The sequence below is a fragment of the Phragmites australis genome, chromosome 10 (genome assembly GCF_958298935.1).
Source record: "Phragmites australis chromosome 10, lpPhrAust1.1, whole genome shotgun sequence".
In the NCBI taxonomy this organism is placed as follows: Eukaryota; Viridiplantae; Streptophyta; class Magnoliopsida; order Poales; family Poaceae; genus Phragmites; species Phragmites australis.
Window position 1 is genome coordinate 31042293 of NC_084930.1, and position 21452 is coordinate 31063744.

At 49.6% G+C, this 21452-nt stretch overlaps 3 protein-coding genes across 4 annotated transcripts; 2 read left to right on the forward strand and 1 right to left on the reverse strand.

Annotated features, from left to right (window-relative positions):
• Nucleotides 1-2793: 2793 nt before the first annotated feature.
• Nucleotides 2794-4290, forward strand: LOC133930699 (peroxiredoxin Q, chloroplastic). Its single transcript, XM_062377411.1, has 3 exons — nucleotides 2794-3108; nucleotides 3233-3370; nucleotides 3795-4290. The coding sequence occupies exons 1-3, from the start codon at nucleotides 2905-2907 to the stop codon at nucleotides 4101-4103; spliced, it is 651 nt and encodes a 216-aa protein (XP_062233395.1). The 5' UTR covers nucleotides 2794-2904; the 3' UTR covers nucleotides 4104-4290.
• A 7628-nt stretch (nucleotides 4291-11918) lies between these two features.
• Nucleotides 11919-13029, forward strand: LOC133931211 (uncharacterized). The gene has a single exon (XM_062378048.1). The coding sequence runs from the start codon at nucleotides 12184-12186 to the stop codon at nucleotides 12823-12825; it is 642 nt and encodes a 213-aa protein (XP_062234032.1). The 5' UTR covers nucleotides 11919-12183; the 3' UTR covers nucleotides 12826-13029.
• A 3449-nt stretch (nucleotides 13030-16478) lies between these two features.
• LOC133930700 (uncharacterized) lies at nucleotides 16479-19299 on the reverse strand. 2 transcript variants are annotated; one of them, XM_062377412.1, is made up of 8 exons: nucleotides 19166-19299; nucleotides 18967-19052; nucleotides 18658-18746; nucleotides 18128-18192; nucleotides 17718-17824; nucleotides 17567-17616; nucleotides 17366-17448; nucleotides 16479-16794 (listed from the first exon to the last, which is right to left on the reverse strand). In XM_062377412.1, exons 2-8 carry the CDS (start codon nucleotides 19019-19021, stop codon nucleotides 16680-16682), a joined length of 564 nt encoding a protein of 187 aa, XP_062233396.1. In that variant the 5' UTR covers nucleotides 19022-19052; nucleotides 19166-19299; the 3' UTR covers nucleotides 16479-16679. The 2 variants fall into 2 exon arrangements, with proteins under 2 accessions (XP_062233396.1, XP_062233397.1); XM_062377413.1 differs by having other exon boundaries at nucleotides 19188-19294.
• Between the last annotated feature and the right edge of the window lie 2153 nt (nucleotides 19300-21452).

Below are 21452 nucleotides of genomic sequence, written 5' to 3' on the forward strand. Positions count from 1 at the left end.
AGTGCGCCTAGGCGCAGAATAGACTCGTCATATATATATATAGGCCAACCGCTAACTACTGATTGAGATAATATGCCTAATCGATAACTCCCAAAACCTAATAACAAGTATACAACATTAAGCCATTAACTATCCTAGCCAACTAAGTTAGTGTAGTAAAAAAAAACTATGTGACTTTCTTATGTTCCTTTCAAGTCGATCGTCATCATATTTGGCCGTTCCCCTCCCAAAACAATGATGTCACCTACTCCTCATGCTTCCCAAGAATCAAATCCAAAAACTTTGATGGAACTGATGACAGAAGAAGTTCTATTAGATAAGAATGATTTGAAAGTTAATGACATTTTAGTTATCTTTGACATGGCAAATACTTCATTGAAAAATAGATATAAGGAAGTCATAGTGTTCAAAAGTACAACTGAACTAAGCTTGAAGTAGTCACTGATAAAAAAAATGTCTTTGTTATGGATCTATAAATGCACTAAGCATTTACTTTATGCTCATGTTTAGCTGAGGGCCTCCACTTATATTTTGCACTAGGGCCTTCGATATGTTAGGACCGATCCTGTGTGAGGAAGGATGTGATTATCATAGGATGGAAGTCAGATCTGTGGGTTCAGGTCCCCACAGGTTCTGCACCCGACGGGCACGAGTTCGAGTTCTAAATCCCACCCACGGGTCTGGCGGGTCGAGTACCAGATTTATAACAGGTGCATGCGCGTGTTTGGTATTTTCCTGTGGGTGACCGTGGGCACCCGAGAGAATGCTATCTTAGCCCGACAACCCGTCAACCACTCAGGCCGTCAGCCCAGCCCACCAGACATCAACTTAGCCTACTACCTTGTCCATTCGCCCAATCGGCAATCGCCCTCGCCCATTCTCCTCTCTGGTGCTCTCTCACCACACGCCAGAACATCACGCTGGCACACTGTTCGGCCTTGCCCCTTATGGCCTCGACTCGGCAACCCGGCCATTCGCCCTCGTGCCGCGCCCGGCCGTCCACGGCCTCGTCTGCGCAGTACAACACCCTGGGGCCGACCAGGTCGACCATGAACCACCTCAACTACTCCAGTGCCACCCTGAGGTCCTTGTTGGAAATAAAAGCACTTTCAGATTTAATTTAATTCCTAATATAGCATAAACAAGAACATATGCAAAAAGTCAATATTGACTATGTTCCAACTAGCCCTGACTGAATTCGACTCACCTCGAGTAGGATTCGGCAAGTCCCAACAAGCCTCGACTAGAGCATGTGCTCAACAAGATATTTGACTAGGTACTCGTCCAGCAGATGTACTCGACTAGGTACTTGAGTAGGATTTACGTACGTACCTGATAGTGACGTGAGACACAGATGCCCCCGTGATGTCGATGCACGATGCAATAGACGATGACGAAGATGAAGTAGTCTATGCGGAGGCCACTATGATATCAATCTAGTAGGCGATGACAAAGACGAAGTAGTCGAAGTGGATCACGATAATGTAGAGGAAGCAGATCGTGAGCAATTATGACGAGCGCTTCCCAAAAACCTTATTCATTCTCTCCGGATGAAGGATCCCAAGGGCGACGAATTCTGGAGACATGCTCTTCCGTTCATTGGTGCACGTCGGTATAGTGGGATGGAGTAGACTACGCGTGATAACACAACAGAGAAAAATTGGCCAAACCCTAATTGCGTGTGTGCAACTCGTGTCTCTTCTTTGTGCGGTGGCTGGCAGATATATAGAGGGAGAGTCACGCGGTTGAGACGCACCACTGTCGAAGACGGTTATGCCACCATAATTGGAGTCTTGACCGACATGATTTCCATATATTTATCAGTTTGCCCACGTAGCAAAAGGAATAAAATAGTAAAAGAAAGTCGGACCTGCGCAAGTAACTAGACCCGATTTCGGTGGACCATTCACGCAGGTGTCGTGGGCCCGTGTCCCCACCCCGGCCACAGCCAGACCTGACAAGGCGAGCGAGTGCGCGCGTATGTTCTTTTAGTTCTCTCATCTACACATGCTAAGTAGGTGGAGGAGATAAACTCTTTTAAGTTGATATCCATTCACATCCATTAACAAGGTGGGACTAAAGAAACACACCTCCCTCACATAGCTAGACCTTTAAGATTTATTTGGAATTATAGAAATATAATAGGCTATGCCTATATATTCTAACAGTCTCGACCTCGGAGTAGATGCTGCGGCAGTGGAGATCGACGAAGATGGCGGTGGGATCGTCCGCCATGCTCGACGCCGCGCCAGCCGACTGGTCTCATCATCCAAGACGTGCCGCCCGGCACGGTCATCCGGCCTCGCACCTTGCTGCCGCGCCGGCCGTCCAGCCTCATCGTCCCGACTGTCCGATCTCCTCCACGTCCGTGGTCCGCGCCGCGTCGCCGCCGCCTGGTCCCTCCAGCCTCGGTGCCACGCTGTCTGAGCCGGAGTCCCCATCTGCCCCTCCAGCAAGATCTAGGTTCAAACCCCAACCCCAGATGGCCAGATCTGAGCATCGGTGAGAAACACCCGACGGTGCCACTTTTCGTCCATTTGATATTTCAGATTCAAGTCCGATTGAAGCTGACAGATTTCACTTCGGTTGTGGTTTTGCTCCATTCAAACCCAATCCGACCCGTTGCCACCAGCCCGCCAAAGCTTCCTGCACCAAAGCACGATTCTAGAACGATGCCATGTCTTAGAAAACGTAACCAAAAGTTCACGGGTGAACTATCAACAGCAAAGGGCAGCAAGGTGTGCCACGTATGCACAAAACTCCCTCCCATCTCATCCTGATATCCCCTACCAGCCAACCATCACAGCAGGTTTCTCCACAGAAACAAAACGAAAGAGGAGAAGAGGAGGCCACAGCTTTGAAGCAGCAACAGAGAGAGGCCTCTGTCCTCAAGCTCCATCCACGATGGCATTCACGTCCTCGACTGCCTGCTGCAAGCCTTCGCTGCTGCCGCCGCCCCGGGCATCGTTGCGCGGCTCGGCGGCCCGCGCGCAGGCGCTCCTCTGCACGCCCTCCACCTCCGCGTTCCACGGCCTCCGGGTGCCAGCATCCACCGCGCCGGCGCCACGCCGACGCGCGGCGGCCTCCACCGGCATCGTCTGCGGCAAGGTAGCTATACATCTCTCTCGCGCGTGCGCGCAGCAGTGGCGTCGCACGACTGTACGTGCGCAGAGTGGCAGTGGTAAATCCTTTGCTCACCGGTTCGTTCGGGTTTGTGTGCTGCTGCGCGTAGGTGACCAAGGGCAGCGTGCCACCCAACTTCACTCTGAATGACCAGAACGGCAGGGCCGTGTCGCTGTCCAAGTTCAAGGGCAAGCCGGTCGTGCTCTACTTCTACCCCGCCGATGAAACGCCCGGATGCACCAAACAGGTCAGTTCTTATGCAAATGCCTGTCTATATTTTACTGAAACTCTGAAACGATTCGTTTTGTCCCCTCAAAAAAAGTCTGAAACGATTCCACTGTGGCGACTTATGCAGTATGAATATGGAATGATACAGATCTCTGTTCTTGCAAATACTAGAGCCTTTTTAATTTGTAGCAGCACCGACAAGCGACAGCAGTCTAAATGGAAAACTGAAATTAATGTTTGCAAAATCGCAATGAGCCGCGCCATTGTTCTGCCTTCTGCGTACACTTCTTGCATGTATGCATACTCATGACTCCTGACTCCTGAGAACTGATTAGCCTTGCTTCGATAATATGCATGCATGGTTTGTATCTGATGGCAAATCCATAGCTACTCCGGGCCTTATGTCATTGCCCCAACCTCCAATCTGCATTGCCGTCGTGCAGGCCTGCGCATTCAGGGATTCCTACGAGAAGTTCAAGAAGGCCGGAGCCGAGGTGATCGGCATCAGCGGCGACGACGCCGCGTCCCACAAGGCGTTCGCGCAGAAGTACCGTCTGCCATTCACGTTGCTGAGCGACGAGGGGAACCGGATTCGCAAGGAGTGGGGTGTCCCGTCGGACCTGTTCGGGACGCTGCCGGGCCGGCAGACGTACGTGCTGGACAAGAAGGGCGTCGTGCAGTACATCTACAACAACCAGTTCCAGCCCGAGAAGCACATCGGCGAGACGCTCAAGATCCTTCAGGGCCTCTGAGCCTGCTGTCACCGCGTGATTCGGCTTCGGTTTTGTAGCTTCGCTTCCGGCAGCCCGATCCTCCGGCCCTGCTCTCGGACATCGATCCGTCGTTGTAAACGTACTGATGACGATATGTATGAAGAGCTGAATAGTTCTTCAGTCTATCTGACTGTGACTCGTTTGATCGACCAGCCCCGTTCTTGTTTGTCTTGGTCAGTAGACTCAGTACTCAGATGCGTAATCCAGTGAATCAAAATATATCTGTATATTGAGCATATAAAATGCTATTTTCCCCTCGCGAAAAGTAACAGAATAGTTCTTTTCTCAGCGGAGAAGAATGGAACGGCTTCTGGTGGTCTGAGTTCAGTTCACCAACGTGCGCACACTTTCTGAACTCTGATACCCCTGTGAGAACCGGAGACACTGACGATCACGACACGGCGCCAATTCCCCGAATATAAATCCTGACCGACACGCTACATTAACAGGTACACAAGCCACGTCTAAGATTTACATTTGCTGCTGCTGTTTTTATCATCACGTCCCTTGGAAAATGGCCGAAGCTGGCATCATCAAGCAGTCAGAATCGTGCACGGCACATCCATCTTCCGCGGTAAAGCGATGCTTATATGGATTTTTACCTTTGTTCGTACGTGCGTATGTTCCAGTTGCCCCGTCAATTGCCAGTAGTCGCCGCCGACATCCTTGTTTGTGCCTCATCTCACCACAATAGCAACGAGTCTGAATTGCCGAAAGCCATCACCATCCGGACCGGACCGACCTGGGGCTTGCAAAATTGATAGGGCACCAGCACCATGCACTCAAACGCGGTGCATCATGCAGTGCTCTACCGCCACCGGCGTCTTTAATTTAGCTTTGCCGCAGCCGTCGGCACCAAACGTGATAACAGTGCCCTCATCATCAGTGGCGGGCTCAAGATTTTTAGCGCGAATGCATATACTCGTCGCGCTCGTGCCAGCGTCGCAGCCACGCTCCGCCTTGCTCGTGCCCACATCGCCACCTCCATACCATTTGAGTAAAATATTTGACTAGGTAAAAAACAATACAACAAATAAAAAAAACATATGAGCATATGGCAATGTTAAGCATACGAGCATAATTGAACATGTGAGCATATGAACAAGTAACAAAAATAGTACAACAAAAATATAACATAAATTATTAGAGTATTGAGTAAGGGGCATTATGGCTATTGGACTCTATGAGAGATGTGGCGATCAGTTGGGATATTTTCTTAACCATGCTCATGGCGTGACCATCCTTTGGATCGCACGACCAGTGCGAGACATGCGTGACCAACATCCTTGCAATATAATATAGTCTCGCGACCAGCACCTAACCCCTTGGATCTACTCAAGTGTTTTCCTTCTCGAAACACCTCCTCTAGTGAACAAAGTCGTGGCCAACTCAGATGGGCAATGCCCTGTCCCGTAGCATTAATTGCTACGGAGTGAGGTGTTGCAGACCGACTTGCACGACACGACGGATGGGACAGGATCTGTAGAACTATCAGGCAAGTGGATGATTTTATAGGTAGACTCGCGTAACGTAGGGACAAGATGGCTTGGCAGATGAACTTGCGGCGCACAGCGATGTGACAGGTCGGACGACCGAGGGAGGCACGTGCGGCGGCGTTCCACGGAAGGACGGACATGCAGAGCTCTCAGGGTAAGTTGAGTTCACCTGGTTCTCGATGATGATGATCCAAGAGTAAAATATTTAGCTTGTCATGGGTCTGCTAAACATGGCTCACTTGTCAGTTCTCCTGCTCTCTAGTATATAAAGAGAGGAGGACCCGGTTTGTAAAGGGACAGAGAAGCAGAGGTCGAGAAAACTCATCTGTAACCAGTTCACAAACTCTGATAACAAAATACACAGGACGTAGAGATGTTGTCCTTCGAGAGTCCCGAACCTAGATAACCCCGTGTTCTTTAGTTCATCACAAGCACACGCACACCACAAGTGTTGTTCACGTGCCCACCGACCGGTACACTCCAGAATCATTGTCAGGGATTAACCCTCGACAATTGGCACCAGGTAGGGGGTGCGTTTCTGCGATTCAGTAAGTGTTGAAGATTAGATAGGGCTACCCATAGCCGGATCCACGGTAACCGCTAAGTCCCGTTCTGAGGACCCCGGTCACCACGAGGTGTTCATCATGGGATACGACTCAGATGAGCCCGGTGTGCTCCAAAAATGGGATACAAAATTAGAGTTCGAAGGCTCTGAGGCTCAACGGGAAGTTCACATGACAGTTCATGCAACCGGGGGGGGGGGCAGCGGAGGCTCCCGTATTTCGGGTGCTAGCGATGATCCTCGAGACACGCGTCTAGAGGGGAACTAGACCGGAGCTGGACACGGGGACACTCTGGCATAGAGGACTCGATCTTTGGCGACGGCATCACCAAGGCCGTCACGCCGCACGAATGGCGGGGGCTCCCCCCCCCCCCTCGCGATATGTTGCCACTTCGCGCTTGGCAGCTCAACTATGAGGCTATGACACCTGCATAGAATCTGCAAACCTTGTGAATGCTTCTTGGCCACCCACTAGTAGCAGTGCCGGAGGGTTCGCCAGTTGCGCCATGGTTGAGGGACCTCGCTCTCCTGGTTGAGATCGTCCGACACCAAACTACGACGGGAAACACCACGTCCATCACTAGGACTGGTGAAGGTCACGATCACCAAGAATCATGGTAGACCCTATGGCAGGAAAGATCTCGTCTTCCCTCGGTAACAGGGAGCACTCGGAGACCCCGCCGTGTTAGGACAGCCAACCCACTGACTTGCGCGACTCTCTGCGCCAACGCGACCTCCGTGGCATGATCCAGAGCCAGTGGCCACACGAGTGTAGGAGGAACATGCCCGGCGAGAGAAGAAAAAGGGAAAGCAACCCTACCACTCGCCTCCCCCACACAAGGAGGCGTCAAATTCCTCCGTTCCATCCCTAGGACTATGTGATTATCGTCTCTCTCCTAGAGCACACGATGTCACCCATCAGCGAGTGACTCCCCGTTACAGAATAGGGTGCAACGCACTATCAGCCGGGTTGCGAGAGGTGCGCTGGCCGGAAAAGTTTTGGCCTGTCCTAGCCGAAAAGTATGATGGCTCGACCAACTCTGAGAAGTTCCTGCAGATCTACACCATCATGGTGCAGGCCGCGAGAGGCCATGGGAAAGTCATGGCCAACTACTTCCCAACCGCCTTGACCGGTTCAGCCGGTCCTGTTTTATGAACCTCCCTCCACGAGTCGGTTCGCTCCTGGGAGGATATATGCGACCAGTTCGTCACCAACTTCTAGGGGACCTATGCCCGACCCGAGGTCAAGGACGACATGTACCAAGTCAGGCAGCGACAAGGTGAGTCGTTGCAAGACTTTGTTCGACACTTCACTGAGCGCTGAAACACCATTATAAGGATCACGAGTGAATCTGTAGTCATAACATTCAAGAGAGGGGTCAAAGACCAAAAAATAGTCGAGAAGCTGGCCACCAAGGAAATCAGAAGCACTACCAAGCTCTTCAAGCTCGCAGATAAGTGCGCACAGGCCATCGAGGCCCAAGAGCATCAGATTGACACCAGGTCGTGGTCGACCTCCGACCAGCCCACCTTCTACAAAGGGGTCGACCGAAAGGAGAAAAAGAAGAACAAATGCAAGGATGGACCGTTAGACGTCATGGTGAACGAGCAGACTGGCCAACCGTGCTAGCGCTTCGAGAAGAGGGAGGGGAAGAAGGGTCATGGCTACTGCCCGATCCATTGCAGAGATGCCCACGACCTGATCGAGTGTAAGGTTGTCCGGGGTATCATCGACAAGGAGCTTAGAGAGCGTAGATCCAGGCACGACGAGGATGGTGAGAATGGGGCTGACCCCGATAAGTCAGCACTAGGGTATCAGTAGGCCGATTACATGGTCCACCACATCTTCGGAGGTGCCATGACATATCCTCGAACAGGGAATACAAGTTAGTGGTCCGAGAAGTCTGGGCGACCACGTCGAGCCCAAGCCCGAGTTTGAAGTGTTTGGAAGTGCCCCTTACCTTTAGTCAGGTCGACCACCCCACGAGTCTCAAGCGACCTGGTCGCTACCCTATTGTGGTCAAACCCACCGTTCAGAACATCCGACTGCGTCGCGTGCTGATCGATGGAGGGAGCATCCATCAACCTCCTCTTCATCGACACGCTAGACACCCTGCAAATCCCAAGGAGCGCGTTGAAACCATCTCTCCCCTTCTTTGGGATTACCCTAGGCTCTTCGGATAAGTCCTTGGGACGGGTCGAGCTTCCTGTCACTTTCGGCTCGCCAAGTAACTTCATACCAAAAACGTTTTGTTTGATGCGGCAAACTTCGGGACCGCTTATAACGTGATCCTAGGGTGACTAGCGATGGTCCAGTTCATGATCGTCACCCACTACACATATCAGGCGATCAAGATCCCTGGTCCGACTGGGGCCATCACCATCTTTGGCAACGCAAATATGACCCTGCACTACGATAAGAGGAGCCTCGACATGGTCGAGCTAACTTTCGAGTCGCATCCGGAGAATACTATGCCTAGTCACCACCCGGTGAAGGTTCATATCACTGCCAGCCAAGACGAGCGACTGAAGGCAGTATGCCTTCACGACTCTGACCTGACCAAGAGGGCCCAGATAGGGGCCTGTCTGGATCCCAAATAGGAACTCACGCTCATCACTTTCCTCTGGGTGAACGCGAACATCTTTTCATGGAGTCTATCTGATATGCCTGGAGTCCCTAGGGACGTGATCGAGCACAAGTTTTCCATGCGACCAGTTAAACAAAAAGCGTGTCTATTCGCAGTCGACCGAAAGGAAGCACTTCGTAAGGAGATCGACAAGCTCCTGGAAGCAAGCTTCATCCGAGAAATATAGTACCTAGAGTGGCTGGCTAACCCAATCATGGTCCGAAAATATAATGGTAAGTGGAGAATGTGCGTTGACTTTACCGACCTCAACAAGGCGTTCCCGAAAGATCTCTTCTCTCTACCCTAGATTGACTAGTTTGTTGACTCAACCGCTGACAGAGATCTTCTAAGCTTCTTAGATGCTTATTTAGGGTACCATCAGATTAGCATGTATAGGGAAGATGAGGAGAAGACTACTTTTATGACACCCTTTGGGGTCTTTTGTTATGTAAAAATGCATTTTGGTTTGAAAAGCATCAATGCCACTTACCAGCGGTGTATTAAGCTCATTCTTCAACCACGGCTCAATAGAAATGTCGAGGCGTATGTTGATGATGTGGTTGTAAAGAGTAGAACCAAGGATGACCTGGTCGCAGACCACTAGGAAACGTTTGACAACCTTCAGAAGTACCACATGAAAATTGAACCCTGAGAAGTGCATGTTTGGAGTCCCATCAAGGAAGTTGCTCGGGTTCCTCATTTCCAGTCAAGGAATTGAGGAAAACGCTAACAAGATCAGAGCCATCGACCAGATGAAAATCCCCCACCAGGCTAAAGGAAGTCCAAAACTAACAGGATTTGTGGCAGCTTTGAGCAGGTTCATCTCAAGGCTAGGAGAGAAGGGGTTGCCGTTCTTCAAGCTCATGAAGAAAAGTGACCACTTTCGGTGGACCTTAGAAGTAGAAACGGCCCTTCAAGATCTAAAAATCTCCCTCTCCTCCCCTCCTGTACTGACCGCACCTCAACCAGACAAGGCGCTCTTGCTCTATGTTGCAGCTACCCCACAAGTCGCGAGCGCGATACTGGTCGTCGAGCGAGAAGGTCTTTAGCGACCAGTATACTATGTCAGTGAGGTCCTACATATCACGAAGGCTCGGTACCCACAGGCTCAGAAGCTACTATACGCCATTCTGATTGCCTCTCGTAAGCTCAGACACTACTTCCAGGCCCACAAAATCAGTGTAATCTCCTCACTCCCAATTAGAAAATTTTCCATAATAGGGATGCGACAGGAAGAACAGCAAAGTGGACAGTAGAGCTCGGGGAGTTCGATCTCCAGTTCATCCCCCGAATGGCTATCAAGTCTCAGACGCTTGTCAATTTTATGGCCGAGTGATCGTCCTTTGACCCGAGCAGGTGCAATGACCAGAGGCGGACGAGCACTGGACCATGAACTTCGACAGATCGTTCACGCTGAAGGGAGCGGAGGCTGGAGTGGTCTTGACCTTACCAACCGGTGACTTTCTCAGGTAGTAGGTCAATTATATTTCCAGCCACGAACAATATTGCGGAATACAAGGGCCTCTCGTATGGAATGCAAGCAGACTCCGCACTTGGGATTAAACGTCTATTAGCGATAGGGGACTCGCCATTGGTTGTTAACCAAGTGCAAAAGGAGTTTTAGTGCTCTGATCCAACAATGGCGGCATACCTCGCCGAAGTGAGAAGACTGGAGCGATGTTTTTTCAGTTTTGAAGTCAAGCACGTCCCTCGCAAGGACAACTTCCTAGCCGATGAGCTGGCTCGTCTAGCTTCTTCCCGTGAACATGTCTTGGTCAAAATCTTTGAAGAAAGACTCACATGACCATCTACCGCGGTCTCGTGCTAAGGTGAAGGGGATGTTCCGCTTGAAAATGGAACACTGGAGGCAACGCCTCCTTTGGTACCATCGACCACAGGTGGCCATCATGTGGTTGTCCTGCTTGATCCATGTACGATCTAGATGGATTAGATCTCAGACTACCTTCAAAATTGAGCAATCCCTGACGATGATGCATCAACAGAAAAGGTCTCGCAGTAAGCTCGCAGATACTCCCTGGTAGAGGGACGTCTTTACCGTCAGGAGAGCAATGGTCTTTTACTGAAATGCATCACTCAAGAAATAGTCCTCTCTGATATCCACAGAGGCATATGTGGTAGCCACGCTTCATATCGCGCTCTGGTCAGAAAAACATTTCGGTAAGGATTTTATTGGCCCACTACCCTTCAGGATGCTTGCGAGCTGGTGAAATGCGAGTCATGTTAGTATCATGACCGACATACCAACCTACTAGCCCAAGCACTGCTAACCCAATCATGGTCTCGGAAACAACCAAGCTTTGGATCTCATGGGGGGAAAGAAAGGGGAGGCCACAAAAGATAGAAAAATGAGGGGCAAATGAGAACTGAAGACAACTTCGGCTCCGCCGCTGGACGTCGCCCACCGACGACGGTAGCCAAAGATGGTTGGTCGGTGGGGTGCTTTGGTGGATGTCAGGGTCGCCCCTCATGTCGCCTTTAGAGACGACACGGAGGGGATGACACGCACATGTGTTTTTGTTCTTCCATTGCATGTTTATAATTAGGTCGAGGGTTGCAATATTCAAATAAAGAAAAAAGATTTAACATCCTACTCAAAATCTCTGAATTCAATATGAAAGTTTTGTTAAATTCTGATTATAAGTTTTCAAGGTTTTAGGTAACAATAATTTTTTTCTTCAAAAGAGGGTGATAGGCGAGCGATGCCATGATGGCATACTCATCGCTTGCAATGGTGGATCTCATAGGGGGTGGGGGATGTAAATGGGTGTGATTGATGGTCTAGACGGTGCCGGAAACAGTTTGAGATGAACATGTAAGTCAACATTGAATGTCCACTGAGAAAAGGGATATGATCGTCGATTCCGTAAATGGTGATAACGGAACCCACTCAGGAGCGGACCTAGGAGAGGCTTAGGGATGGCACATGCCCCTGTTTAAATTCTTTTTCAATGGACTTAGACTTTTTAATGAAATTTCAAATGCCTAATCACTAGTGTGCTCCCACTCAATTTTTAAGCTAGGTTTGTGCATGAACCCACATGTGTCAATCCAGGTTCATGTAGCATATTTCTCATGGAAGACCATAAAACTAAGATCGAATTAAGAAAACAAAATGGAAAATCCGGCATCAATAGCACTCCGATACCTAGAATCTTCCCATATCGATCCCCTCGCGATCTCAGCATCCAACGGCCCAGATTTAATTGTCGCTTCCCCCTCCTCCTCCCAGCCATTAAATACCTCGCCTTTCTCCTCCCACTCCACTCACCAAACTCAACCAGAGAAAGCAGAGAAGCGTTCAAGCAACCGCGCGCGACGCCAAGAACCAACCGCACACCTCGCCGGCGAGATCGATGGACCTCCTCGAGCACCCCCTCGATGCCGTAGCCTTCCGCCTCTACTCCCTCCAGGAGGCCTCCGCCGCCACCGGCGCCGCCGCCTGGACCTGTCTCGCCGCGGTCCTTGCCGCTGCCGCGGCTGCAGGCCTCTGGCGCCTCCGCTCCTCCACGCCCACCGCTGATACCGGAGCCCTGAAGCCCTTGGAGTTGGATCCGTCCCCCGCGGAGAAGATTTCAACGAAGCCAGCGAGCTCATCGGACAGGTCGCGGGAGTCGGCTCCGTCGGAGACGACCGATAGGTCGCCGGCGCCCTCGCCGAAGGAGAGGTACACTGCCTACTACCACGACGGTGGCTGTGTAGGGTGCTGCGACGTGGACGAAGAAGAAGGCGACGATTACGACGAGGATGAGGAGGAGCAAGAAGACGAGTACAACGGCGTGTATCAGACTTCAGAGACGACGGATCCTTTCGGATGGGAGGTGGTGAGATCGCTGCCGCTCAGCCCGACGGCGGCGGAAATGGAGCGGTACCGGAGCCCGACGGCGCTCAGCGGTAGCGTCGTGCGGCTGTGGGATCAGGGCACCGACGGCGGCGTAACTCCGTCGGCGAGCCCGCGGCGGAGGAGCAGAGTAGTCGGCACCATCTTGGCCTTCTGAACACCCAAAAAGATCAATAAATTTGGCATTTTGGGGGGGGGGGGGGAAATGATTTTGCAGCTGTTAACTGCTCCAGACCTGTACCAATATGTAAATAAGATTTCGCGTTCGCCAAAAGTTTCATCCCCCCATTGTGCCACCACGTACTTGTCGGTCGCATCAATTTCTAGCTGCTTAAAATGCTATCGATCTCTTCTTCTTTTTCTTTTTCTTTTTACAAAACGAGCAGAAGAGTTATTCGTTATATTGATTAGAAAAAATCCGGCGGACCAAAGTTACGAAAGAACAAGAAGATCAAAAACCCAAAAGAGGCCAAAAAAAGACCGACCAAAGGCTAGGGGAAAAAACTATTCTCTCTAAATGAGACGGCAAAGAGATCGCACATGAGCGAAAGCCCAAAAACTGCATCGTTTTTAATTTTTTTGTATATTCCCACTTGTTAGGCGCTCAACGCATCAAACTTTCTGGTGTTCCACTTTTTATAAATTTCTCAGCAAACAAGTATGAGGAAAAACCCGAGACCCTTAGTTGGAGTGTTTGGCCTGTGGTTTCTGCTTGGCTAAATTAATGGTGCAGGAGTAGATTACGAGATTAGCATGGAACCGATGAGTACTTTCAACAAGACGATTCCTTGATGACCACTCGATCCTACAACCACAACATGATCGACAAGCTCCTGCTGAACTCGCTTTCACACGCCAGCACCAGCGCTCTGCTGAATGTGCTTCACCTACCTTTGAAAACAGGGTTCCAGAAGGCCCTTTTTCTGTCACTCCATCGGTGCATTAAGGGCGTATTTGGTTGGAGCCCTGTCAAACACCTCCAACGCCAAACAGCGTATCCAACAGTCCAAAATCGAACGCCTAAAGCTGTTGTCTGGCCAGACAGCTCCAACCAAGAAAGCAACCAAACAGGCCCTAAACTACTCCTTGTCCTAGTCACTGACTCACTATGGCGGCATGTCCTGTCTGCCATGAACTATGAAGTGCCACATGTCGCATGCGGTTGACTGGCCATTGTCTAGCCATTCCTGTGCTTGGTGCACATGTGAGCTACGAATGGCGGTTAATTGACAGATTGTGGTAGTAGCTCAGCCGCTTCAGACTTTGAGATGCGTGAGGGATAGTTCGGTTCACCAACTACGCACGGCGCTGTTAGTAATTTCGGCGTCATCTAGAGAACGCAGTGAAGTGACCAAGGGGACTGATCTTCCGCATCTCTCTTGTTCTCTTGTAAAAAAATTGAGTTCGGCTTACAAGTTAGAATTCATAATCTTTTTATGAAGAGATTTTTTTCTCTTTAACGCTTTAACAGTTTTATTTTACGGTTATCGTCACAAAGAATTCTCAAAGTCTTTTCCTTTAAAATAAGATTCTATCTCCTTTCATTTTATAAATCCCTTCAAAATAAACTGTTGAAGATGAGAAAAAATAAAAGAATAAAAACGAGAAAAAAAAATCAAAAATAAAATAAAATAAAATAAATATGATTAAAAATGATCTTATATGAAAGTGGCAGCAGGTAAGGGAGCTCCTTCTCCCGCCCCCTAGATCCGCCCTGGCGCCATCGACAAGGATACTACTACTAGTGTGCATTTTACTAGCCTTTGGAATGCATGCTGCTCGAGGTTGTCTACTAGGTTTGGCTCCTAGTGCCATGGCGGTGCAGGGGACAAGACGTGCGCGGCGGAGACGATCGGACAGTGACAAGACGTTTGGTTAGTCCTCTGCTTTATGTGGTCGGTCTTCGTTTTTCTCTGGCGAAACTGTACTCAGCGGGCGGATGGGATCGCTCCTCCGGCGAACAGTACATATGCACAGCAGCAACCCGACATGTGAATCAGTGTGACTTGTTCCTAGAATCATAAACGAGGACATGAGGTTTTGGGTCGTTGAGACCACAATTTTCAGGCAAGTGTCTCCAATTGTCCATCAACCAAGCACCTCTCTTCAACGGAGCACGAACTCCCGGGAGGCCAGAGCCTCACTCTGACAGTGGAAACATTTTTGGCCTAGCTTCCTTCTGTGTTTGGTCCTCGCCACGACACTGAAACCATGCAACCCTCGGTGTCATTCAGGGCTAGCTATTTGGTCAGGCTGCTGATCATCATTAAGATTTTGTTTTACATATCTCTACCTTTCAGCTTCACGTTAATTTTGAGATTATATGTTAAAATAAAATGGGTTAAATACCCAACTTCAAAAGAATTTAGAGCTGTAGCTCTACCAGTCATGCCGCATGTTGTTGTTGTTAGACCACATGATTACTGTGGGCTGCTAGATCCTTTTAATATGCCGATGAGATCTCCCGGACGGAAAGGAATCATGCTGCCGGAGGGAAGCATCAGGCGTGAGAGATGCCAAGGAACCGAAAGGATCGATGTACCCAATCTTTTTCTGTGGTCGGCGGCGTCTGCTCAGGCTGTGTCATCGGCTAGATCGTAGTACCCCGCTTGACACACCTTGTCCGACTTCTGACCAGTGACCAGTAGGCTCTAGATTACAGGTACGTACAGTAGCTATCAATATTGGCCACTAGCACCAAGTGTTTGAAATGAGCTCCAGTACATGACTCTCGCGTGGCCCAGGAGGCCAGGATGGATGCATGGCCGGGCGGTGGATCTCCGGGGATCGATCCGCCGCCGTACGTGCCCCTCTAGCTTGTGGCTCTCGACTCTCGTGCGGCCGTAAGTTCCTCGTGGTGGGGGCAGGTCGTCGCCGATAGCCTCTTGTCGCGTCCGCCTCACCGTGGAGCTTAAAAGACAAAGACAACGTCGCTGTCGTGCCGGTGGTGCTGCTACTACACTTTGCATCGAGAAAACAATGCGTGGTCTCACGGTCAGATTGCAACGTGTGACGGCAGAATAATCTGCCGGCATTGTTGCCGGGCTAGGCCTGCCTGTGGCTCAGACGCGACGTACGAGAACGAAGCCATCTCGGAATGTGCGGTTGCGTTGCGTGTGGCCGGACCTTGCAGGGCAGGTGGTCTGGTCGCGTATGCCCAAGCCCGCGCGCGCGAGAAGGCAATCGATCCCGACTTCATCTCGCGGCGCCCTGCGCGAGCGCGGGCGGTGGCGCCGTCGTTGGTAGGTGCGCGCGAGGGACTTCGCGGCCGGCTGTGCTGTGCAGTTGAGCCGAGGGTGGGATGGAAAAGTAAATTCTACGAGACTCGATTTTTTTTAAAAAAATTCTTTTATTTATATTAATGTCTTTTTTTTAGTTACACGTGTTAATTATTGGAGCTAATTACTGGATCAGGGAAGGACAGTATAACCAAACGCGAAAAAAATTCTTTTATTTATATTAATGTTTTTTTTTTAGTTACACGTGTTAATTATTGGATCAGGGAAGGACAGTATAACCAAACGCGGGCACGGGCCACACACGAGTGTGCAACCCTTTGATGCTCAAAATCGCTCTCAACGGAGAAGTGCCTGCAAAGCGTGGGTGTATCACAAATCGCGTGCAAGACGAATATCACTCCTTTCAACCATTTCAAGTACCTGAATGTACCTAGATTTGCAGGCACTCAGTTGTCGACGTAGCCTTTTGCGGAAACTGAATATACATCTGTTCTTTACGAACAAAGGTCCATGCTGCAGACGACCAACATGGAGAAATAATATGATGGAAATGTTTCTGTGTACACAACCATACAGAAGGATGTTTATTCAACCGGTGAAACAATGGTCTCCGTAAGTAACCGAGGAGCTCATCAATGAACAAATCATCCCTGAACAAAAAATCAGGAGCCATTGGGACTTCGAGTAAAAAGGCTATAGTTAAGTTACACGTCATGAGCTACAAAATTGACGCTCTGCTGGAATCCGTGTTCTCCGACCAAGATGACAGTCTTCAGTGTGGTTTTGGTACATAGCCATCTACTGCAAAGTTTCGTGTCGCTGCAGGTAATGCCAGTCGCATGCCATCAAGTTCAGGCTTCGCTATCACTTGGCAGCCAAGACGTGATCTGAATGCAATTCCAAAATTTGATGTCAAATTAGGAAGATAAAATTTCTACGGTCCACATTTAAATGTCACCGATGGTTTGTACGTTTTACATAACTTTTGAGATTTGATTCATGTATTACACCTAGAATCCACATTTTGTTGTTGTGAGAAAAATAGAAAGTTAGCATGCTATTTGTACATATATATAACATGTATGGTAATAGCCCAATTATTTATCATGCTAGTTACGCTGTCTTTAATTTCAATTCTTCATCAACACACATACCGATCCTAGTTGCCACTGTAACAGCTTCTAGTCTGTAAAGGCTACATATAAGATTTGGAAACTTACTGTAGACTGCTAGCAAAACAAATGAGTCCCCATGTACTCTCGAAGGCCCACAATTTGTTGCTCTCTTCCTCACCTCACCACCCTTGGTTATTAACTACAGGACGGATGTCGACAAATCCTCCAGGGCATAACTCATTAGTCGATCTAAATATTTAATATGCTTGTTTCCACAATCAAACAGTGGGCATCAAGGGATCATAGAATAAGAGGAATAAACCAAAATGAATGCTTTACTTACGTTTCTGTGAGCCCAAATGCAAGATCAAGCATATCATTTTCTTCATCTGCTGGATCTTCTAACTTGTTATAATAATTTACATCCTGGACACGATTTAAATTTCTAGTTAGCAGATATGATTGGATGTTCTAGTCAGCAATGGTGCTTCAACATCTAAAAAAACAATTCAGTGAATTGGCATAGATTATATCTAAAGCATACCATAACTATGACATGACAAGTAGAACAGGCAAGTGAACCTTCACACGCTCCTGCAATAACCAAAAGGATGTAAAGGCTACAGAATCATACAAGCATCAAAAGGAATTACACATTGGTAGGAAGAAGACATTTTGAGTAATTAAAAAAATACCTTCAAGTTCTATGTCATTTTCATGAGCAGCTTCCAGCATGGACATTCCAATAGGAACACGGATGGTCTGCTCTGTGCCATCCTTGTTGACAAATGTTACAGATATTCTGTGCAACACAGAGAAAAATGCTCTCATCAGAGGACTGCTTCCTTACCTCACAGTTAAATAATTGCTCCAAGCTGAATGCTAACATTAAGATAAACTGGTTAAACTATTGTTTCAGGGGAGCTATTCATCTATATGTGGAAGGAGCAGACCCTCAAAACAAGAGATAATGTTAACAAAAGAATTTCATGTTACAAAAGGATCTGCACTAAGCTACTACCTAGTTCCAAAATAAAAACATAGCTAGGTGTTCAAATTTCATGTCATGTTATATAAAAAGACGAAATAAGAGAGATACACTTACTTCTCCTTGTCCTGACTCTTTTCATCATGATCACCACTAGCTGCCGTTGAAAAGAGGGTGTTCCTCTGAAAATTAAACAAGTGCTCAAATAGAAGTAAAATTGACAGAATGTTTTTAAGAAAAATAAACCTGACAGATAAATCGTCATAACTTCTGAGAGGTATGAAGGGGTTTTCACCGAAAGGCAAAGCATTTGCACATATAATTGGTCGTGGAAAAGTAATTTCCAGATTTAGAAAATTTTATTTTCAAATAACCATTTTTTTAGGACATTCAAATAACCATTTCAGAATGCTTGCACAGACTAATAAAATGGAGGAGTAAACCCTGAAACAGAATGAATCATTCTGCATATAGCATATACAGTCAAAATCAGTTTTGATAGATTACACAGACGATAGATAAATAAGTAGTTGTATTTTCAGTAACAGAGTAGCAGAAACAAAGGGTAACAGTAGACAGGTTCATCTAAATTAAATTCTTTACTAGCATTAGTAAGCTCTTAACAACGATAGTACAGTAGAACTAACCACTGGGGTCGAATGCCGGCTGGCCTGACCTCGATATAAACTGCTGAACTGACCTTGATATAAACTATTTCCACTGCTAGAAAAGTTTCCTGCCAGAAAAAGATAGTAACAACAATCAGAGGAGGCGCCGAGTCTGCACTTTTGCTACATTAGCAATACATAGATTCTGGAGCATTCCAAAAATCGGAACGCAAGAAACATGACTCAACCTAGCAGGAGGCATTTGAAGCATATCATAACGCCAGCCAAAAATCATAACTTTTCATCTTATTCGGGGAAAAGAGCTGGAGAGGAAGTGAAGATACCAACCAGCTCTAGTCTCGCGCAGAAGCCGCGCCCCGAGCTGGGAGATCCTGGAGAACATCGTGGCAGCCGAACCTGCCCTCCTCCGAACCCTAGAACAACCCACGAAACCACGAGTCAGCGCAACAACCACCGCGCTGGGTGAGCAATCAGCGCGGAGAAGCGAGGGCTCGGTGAACACTTAAATGAATCTAGTGAAACTCACGGCGAAAACCGAGGGGCCGAACCTTCCGGAAGCGGCGGGAACTAGCAGCGGGCCGCCGCCTCTCCACAACGGCGGGAAGGGGGGAAGACGACGAGTGGGGTGAGGCCCTGAGGCGCCGTGCGGTGGAGTCTGGAGACTTTTTTAATAACATTATTTTAATAGAAAATTATAAAAATATAATTTAAAATTAAAAAATTGCACATATAAATATCAATCAGTAAATTAATTATTAACTAACCACCTATCCGTAATCGAAGTACTAACATCCTATTTAATATACATATAGACGTGAGAGCTAGAATATGTGATACATAAGAGCCGATATGACCTATACCAACAGATCTCGCTGCTCAATCATAGCTCATCTTCGTAGTTTATTGTAAAGTAGGATTTAAACTATCGTATCAATAGGATCTGTCGATAAATAGAATACCAATTGTCGGTGTATTTAGAACCAGGGGTCCCTAAGTCCCGAGGCCAGACCGGCCGTCCACCACATATCACCACCCTGCAAGATAGGTAGAAACAGAGTGCTCGGAGGACTCGGTGCCCCGAAGGTCCCGCTGAAGTGCTCGGGAGAGAGTGCTCGGGGCTGCACGTGGCAGCCCCCGAGGACTCGGTGCCCCGAAGGTCCCGCTGAAGTGCTCGGGAGAGAGTGCTCGGGGCTGCACGTGGCAGCCCCCGAGGACTCGGTGCCCCGAAGGTCCCGCTGAAGTGCTCGGGAGAGAGTGCTCGGGGCTGCACGTGGCAGCCCCCGAGGACTCGGTGCCCCGAAGGTCCCGCTGAAGTGCTCGGGATAGAGTGCTCGGGGCTGCACGTGGCAGCCCCCGAGGACTCGGTGCCCCGAAGGTCCCGCTGAAGTGCTCGGGAGAGAGTGCTCGGGGCTGCACGTGGCAGCCCCCGAGGACTCGGTCCCCCGAAGGTTCGCGCAAGCTCGTTCAAAGACTCGAAGGGCCCCGTCGTCAGGGTGTCATCCAGTCAAGGGCCCGATGCCGCATTTAATAGGCGCGCGTGGCCTGACATTCTGACATCCTGACATTCTCGGCTGCCCACGCCCCAGTGTCAGACCCTGCCATGCAATGGCAGGGGGGCGTGGGTCCATTAAATGCACGGGTCCCGTCCCGTTTTCGCCTGCGCGCCTCGGGATAACGTCGCCAGAATCGAAGCGCTCGGCCTGCCACCCTGCCCTGGCAGGAGAACAAGACAGGGTGGGCGCACCGGGCACCTCTGAGGCTGTCCGGTGGGCCCTTTTCAGAGCACCCCGAAGCTTCCGCAGCGGCTGGTGGTCGAATGCACGCCGCCTTCCTCCACCGCCCCTGTCACTTCGCCAAAATGAAATGATTACGCCTTTCTCCGTGGCACCTGGGCATTCGCGTCCCCTCTTTCCCATTCAGGATATGTCGAGGTCGGCGCATCTATAAAAGGAAAGGATGGAGGACACCGAAAAGAGGAGGAGAAAAAAGAAGAAGAGAGTCAGTCGAAGAACAAGAAAACAACAGCCCCCGATCGCAAGACGATCAAGAGACCAGCTAGCTAGAACATAAGAGCCTCCAGCTCTTTGTAAACAGCTCTCCTTGGAGAACCAGATATATCCTTGAAGGATCCCCTTCAAGGATAGATATAACACTCATACAGGAGTAGGGTGTTACGCCCCCGCGCGGCCCGAACCTGTTCAAAAACCCGGTGTACCCGCAAGCCAGCGCATTTACTTCCGCTCCCGCTTTTTTCCCGTACAAGCTTTTCTAGGATCATCCCCCCGGCCGAATCTCTAAAGAGGGGTCTCTCGGGATCCCTGCGACAGGAGTTCACTCTCCGACAGCTGGCGCGCCAGGTAGGGGGGAATATCCCTAGATTGTTTGTTTCCCTTTTTTCTCCACAGGAAAAGATGGCCGGTGGGCACCGTCTCCAGCGTTCCGGCTCCACTTCCAGTAACGGAACGCCGCCCCACGACCAAGAGGTTTTTCCCGCCCAAGGGGATCAGGGCGCTGGGCCCATCAGCGCCGCCGCTGCCGGCGTGCTCTCCGACCCCCAGCAGATGGTCGGGGCCCCGGCCGCTAGGTCCGCCTCTGGATCCCGTCGAGCGCCGCCCCGGCGCAGGCTAGCTTTTAGTGAGGCCAGCCCAGGGAGCGCCTTGCTTGCAGCGCAAGCCCTCCTCAGGCACCCTCCCATTCGGGCCACGCCAAACACTCCGGAAGGCCGGTGGATGCAAGATATCGCCGCTTTGGTCGGCACCGCTCGTCGCCAGGTGCAGGTCGAGAGCCCTCGCGCCACTTTTCAGCGCGGTGCC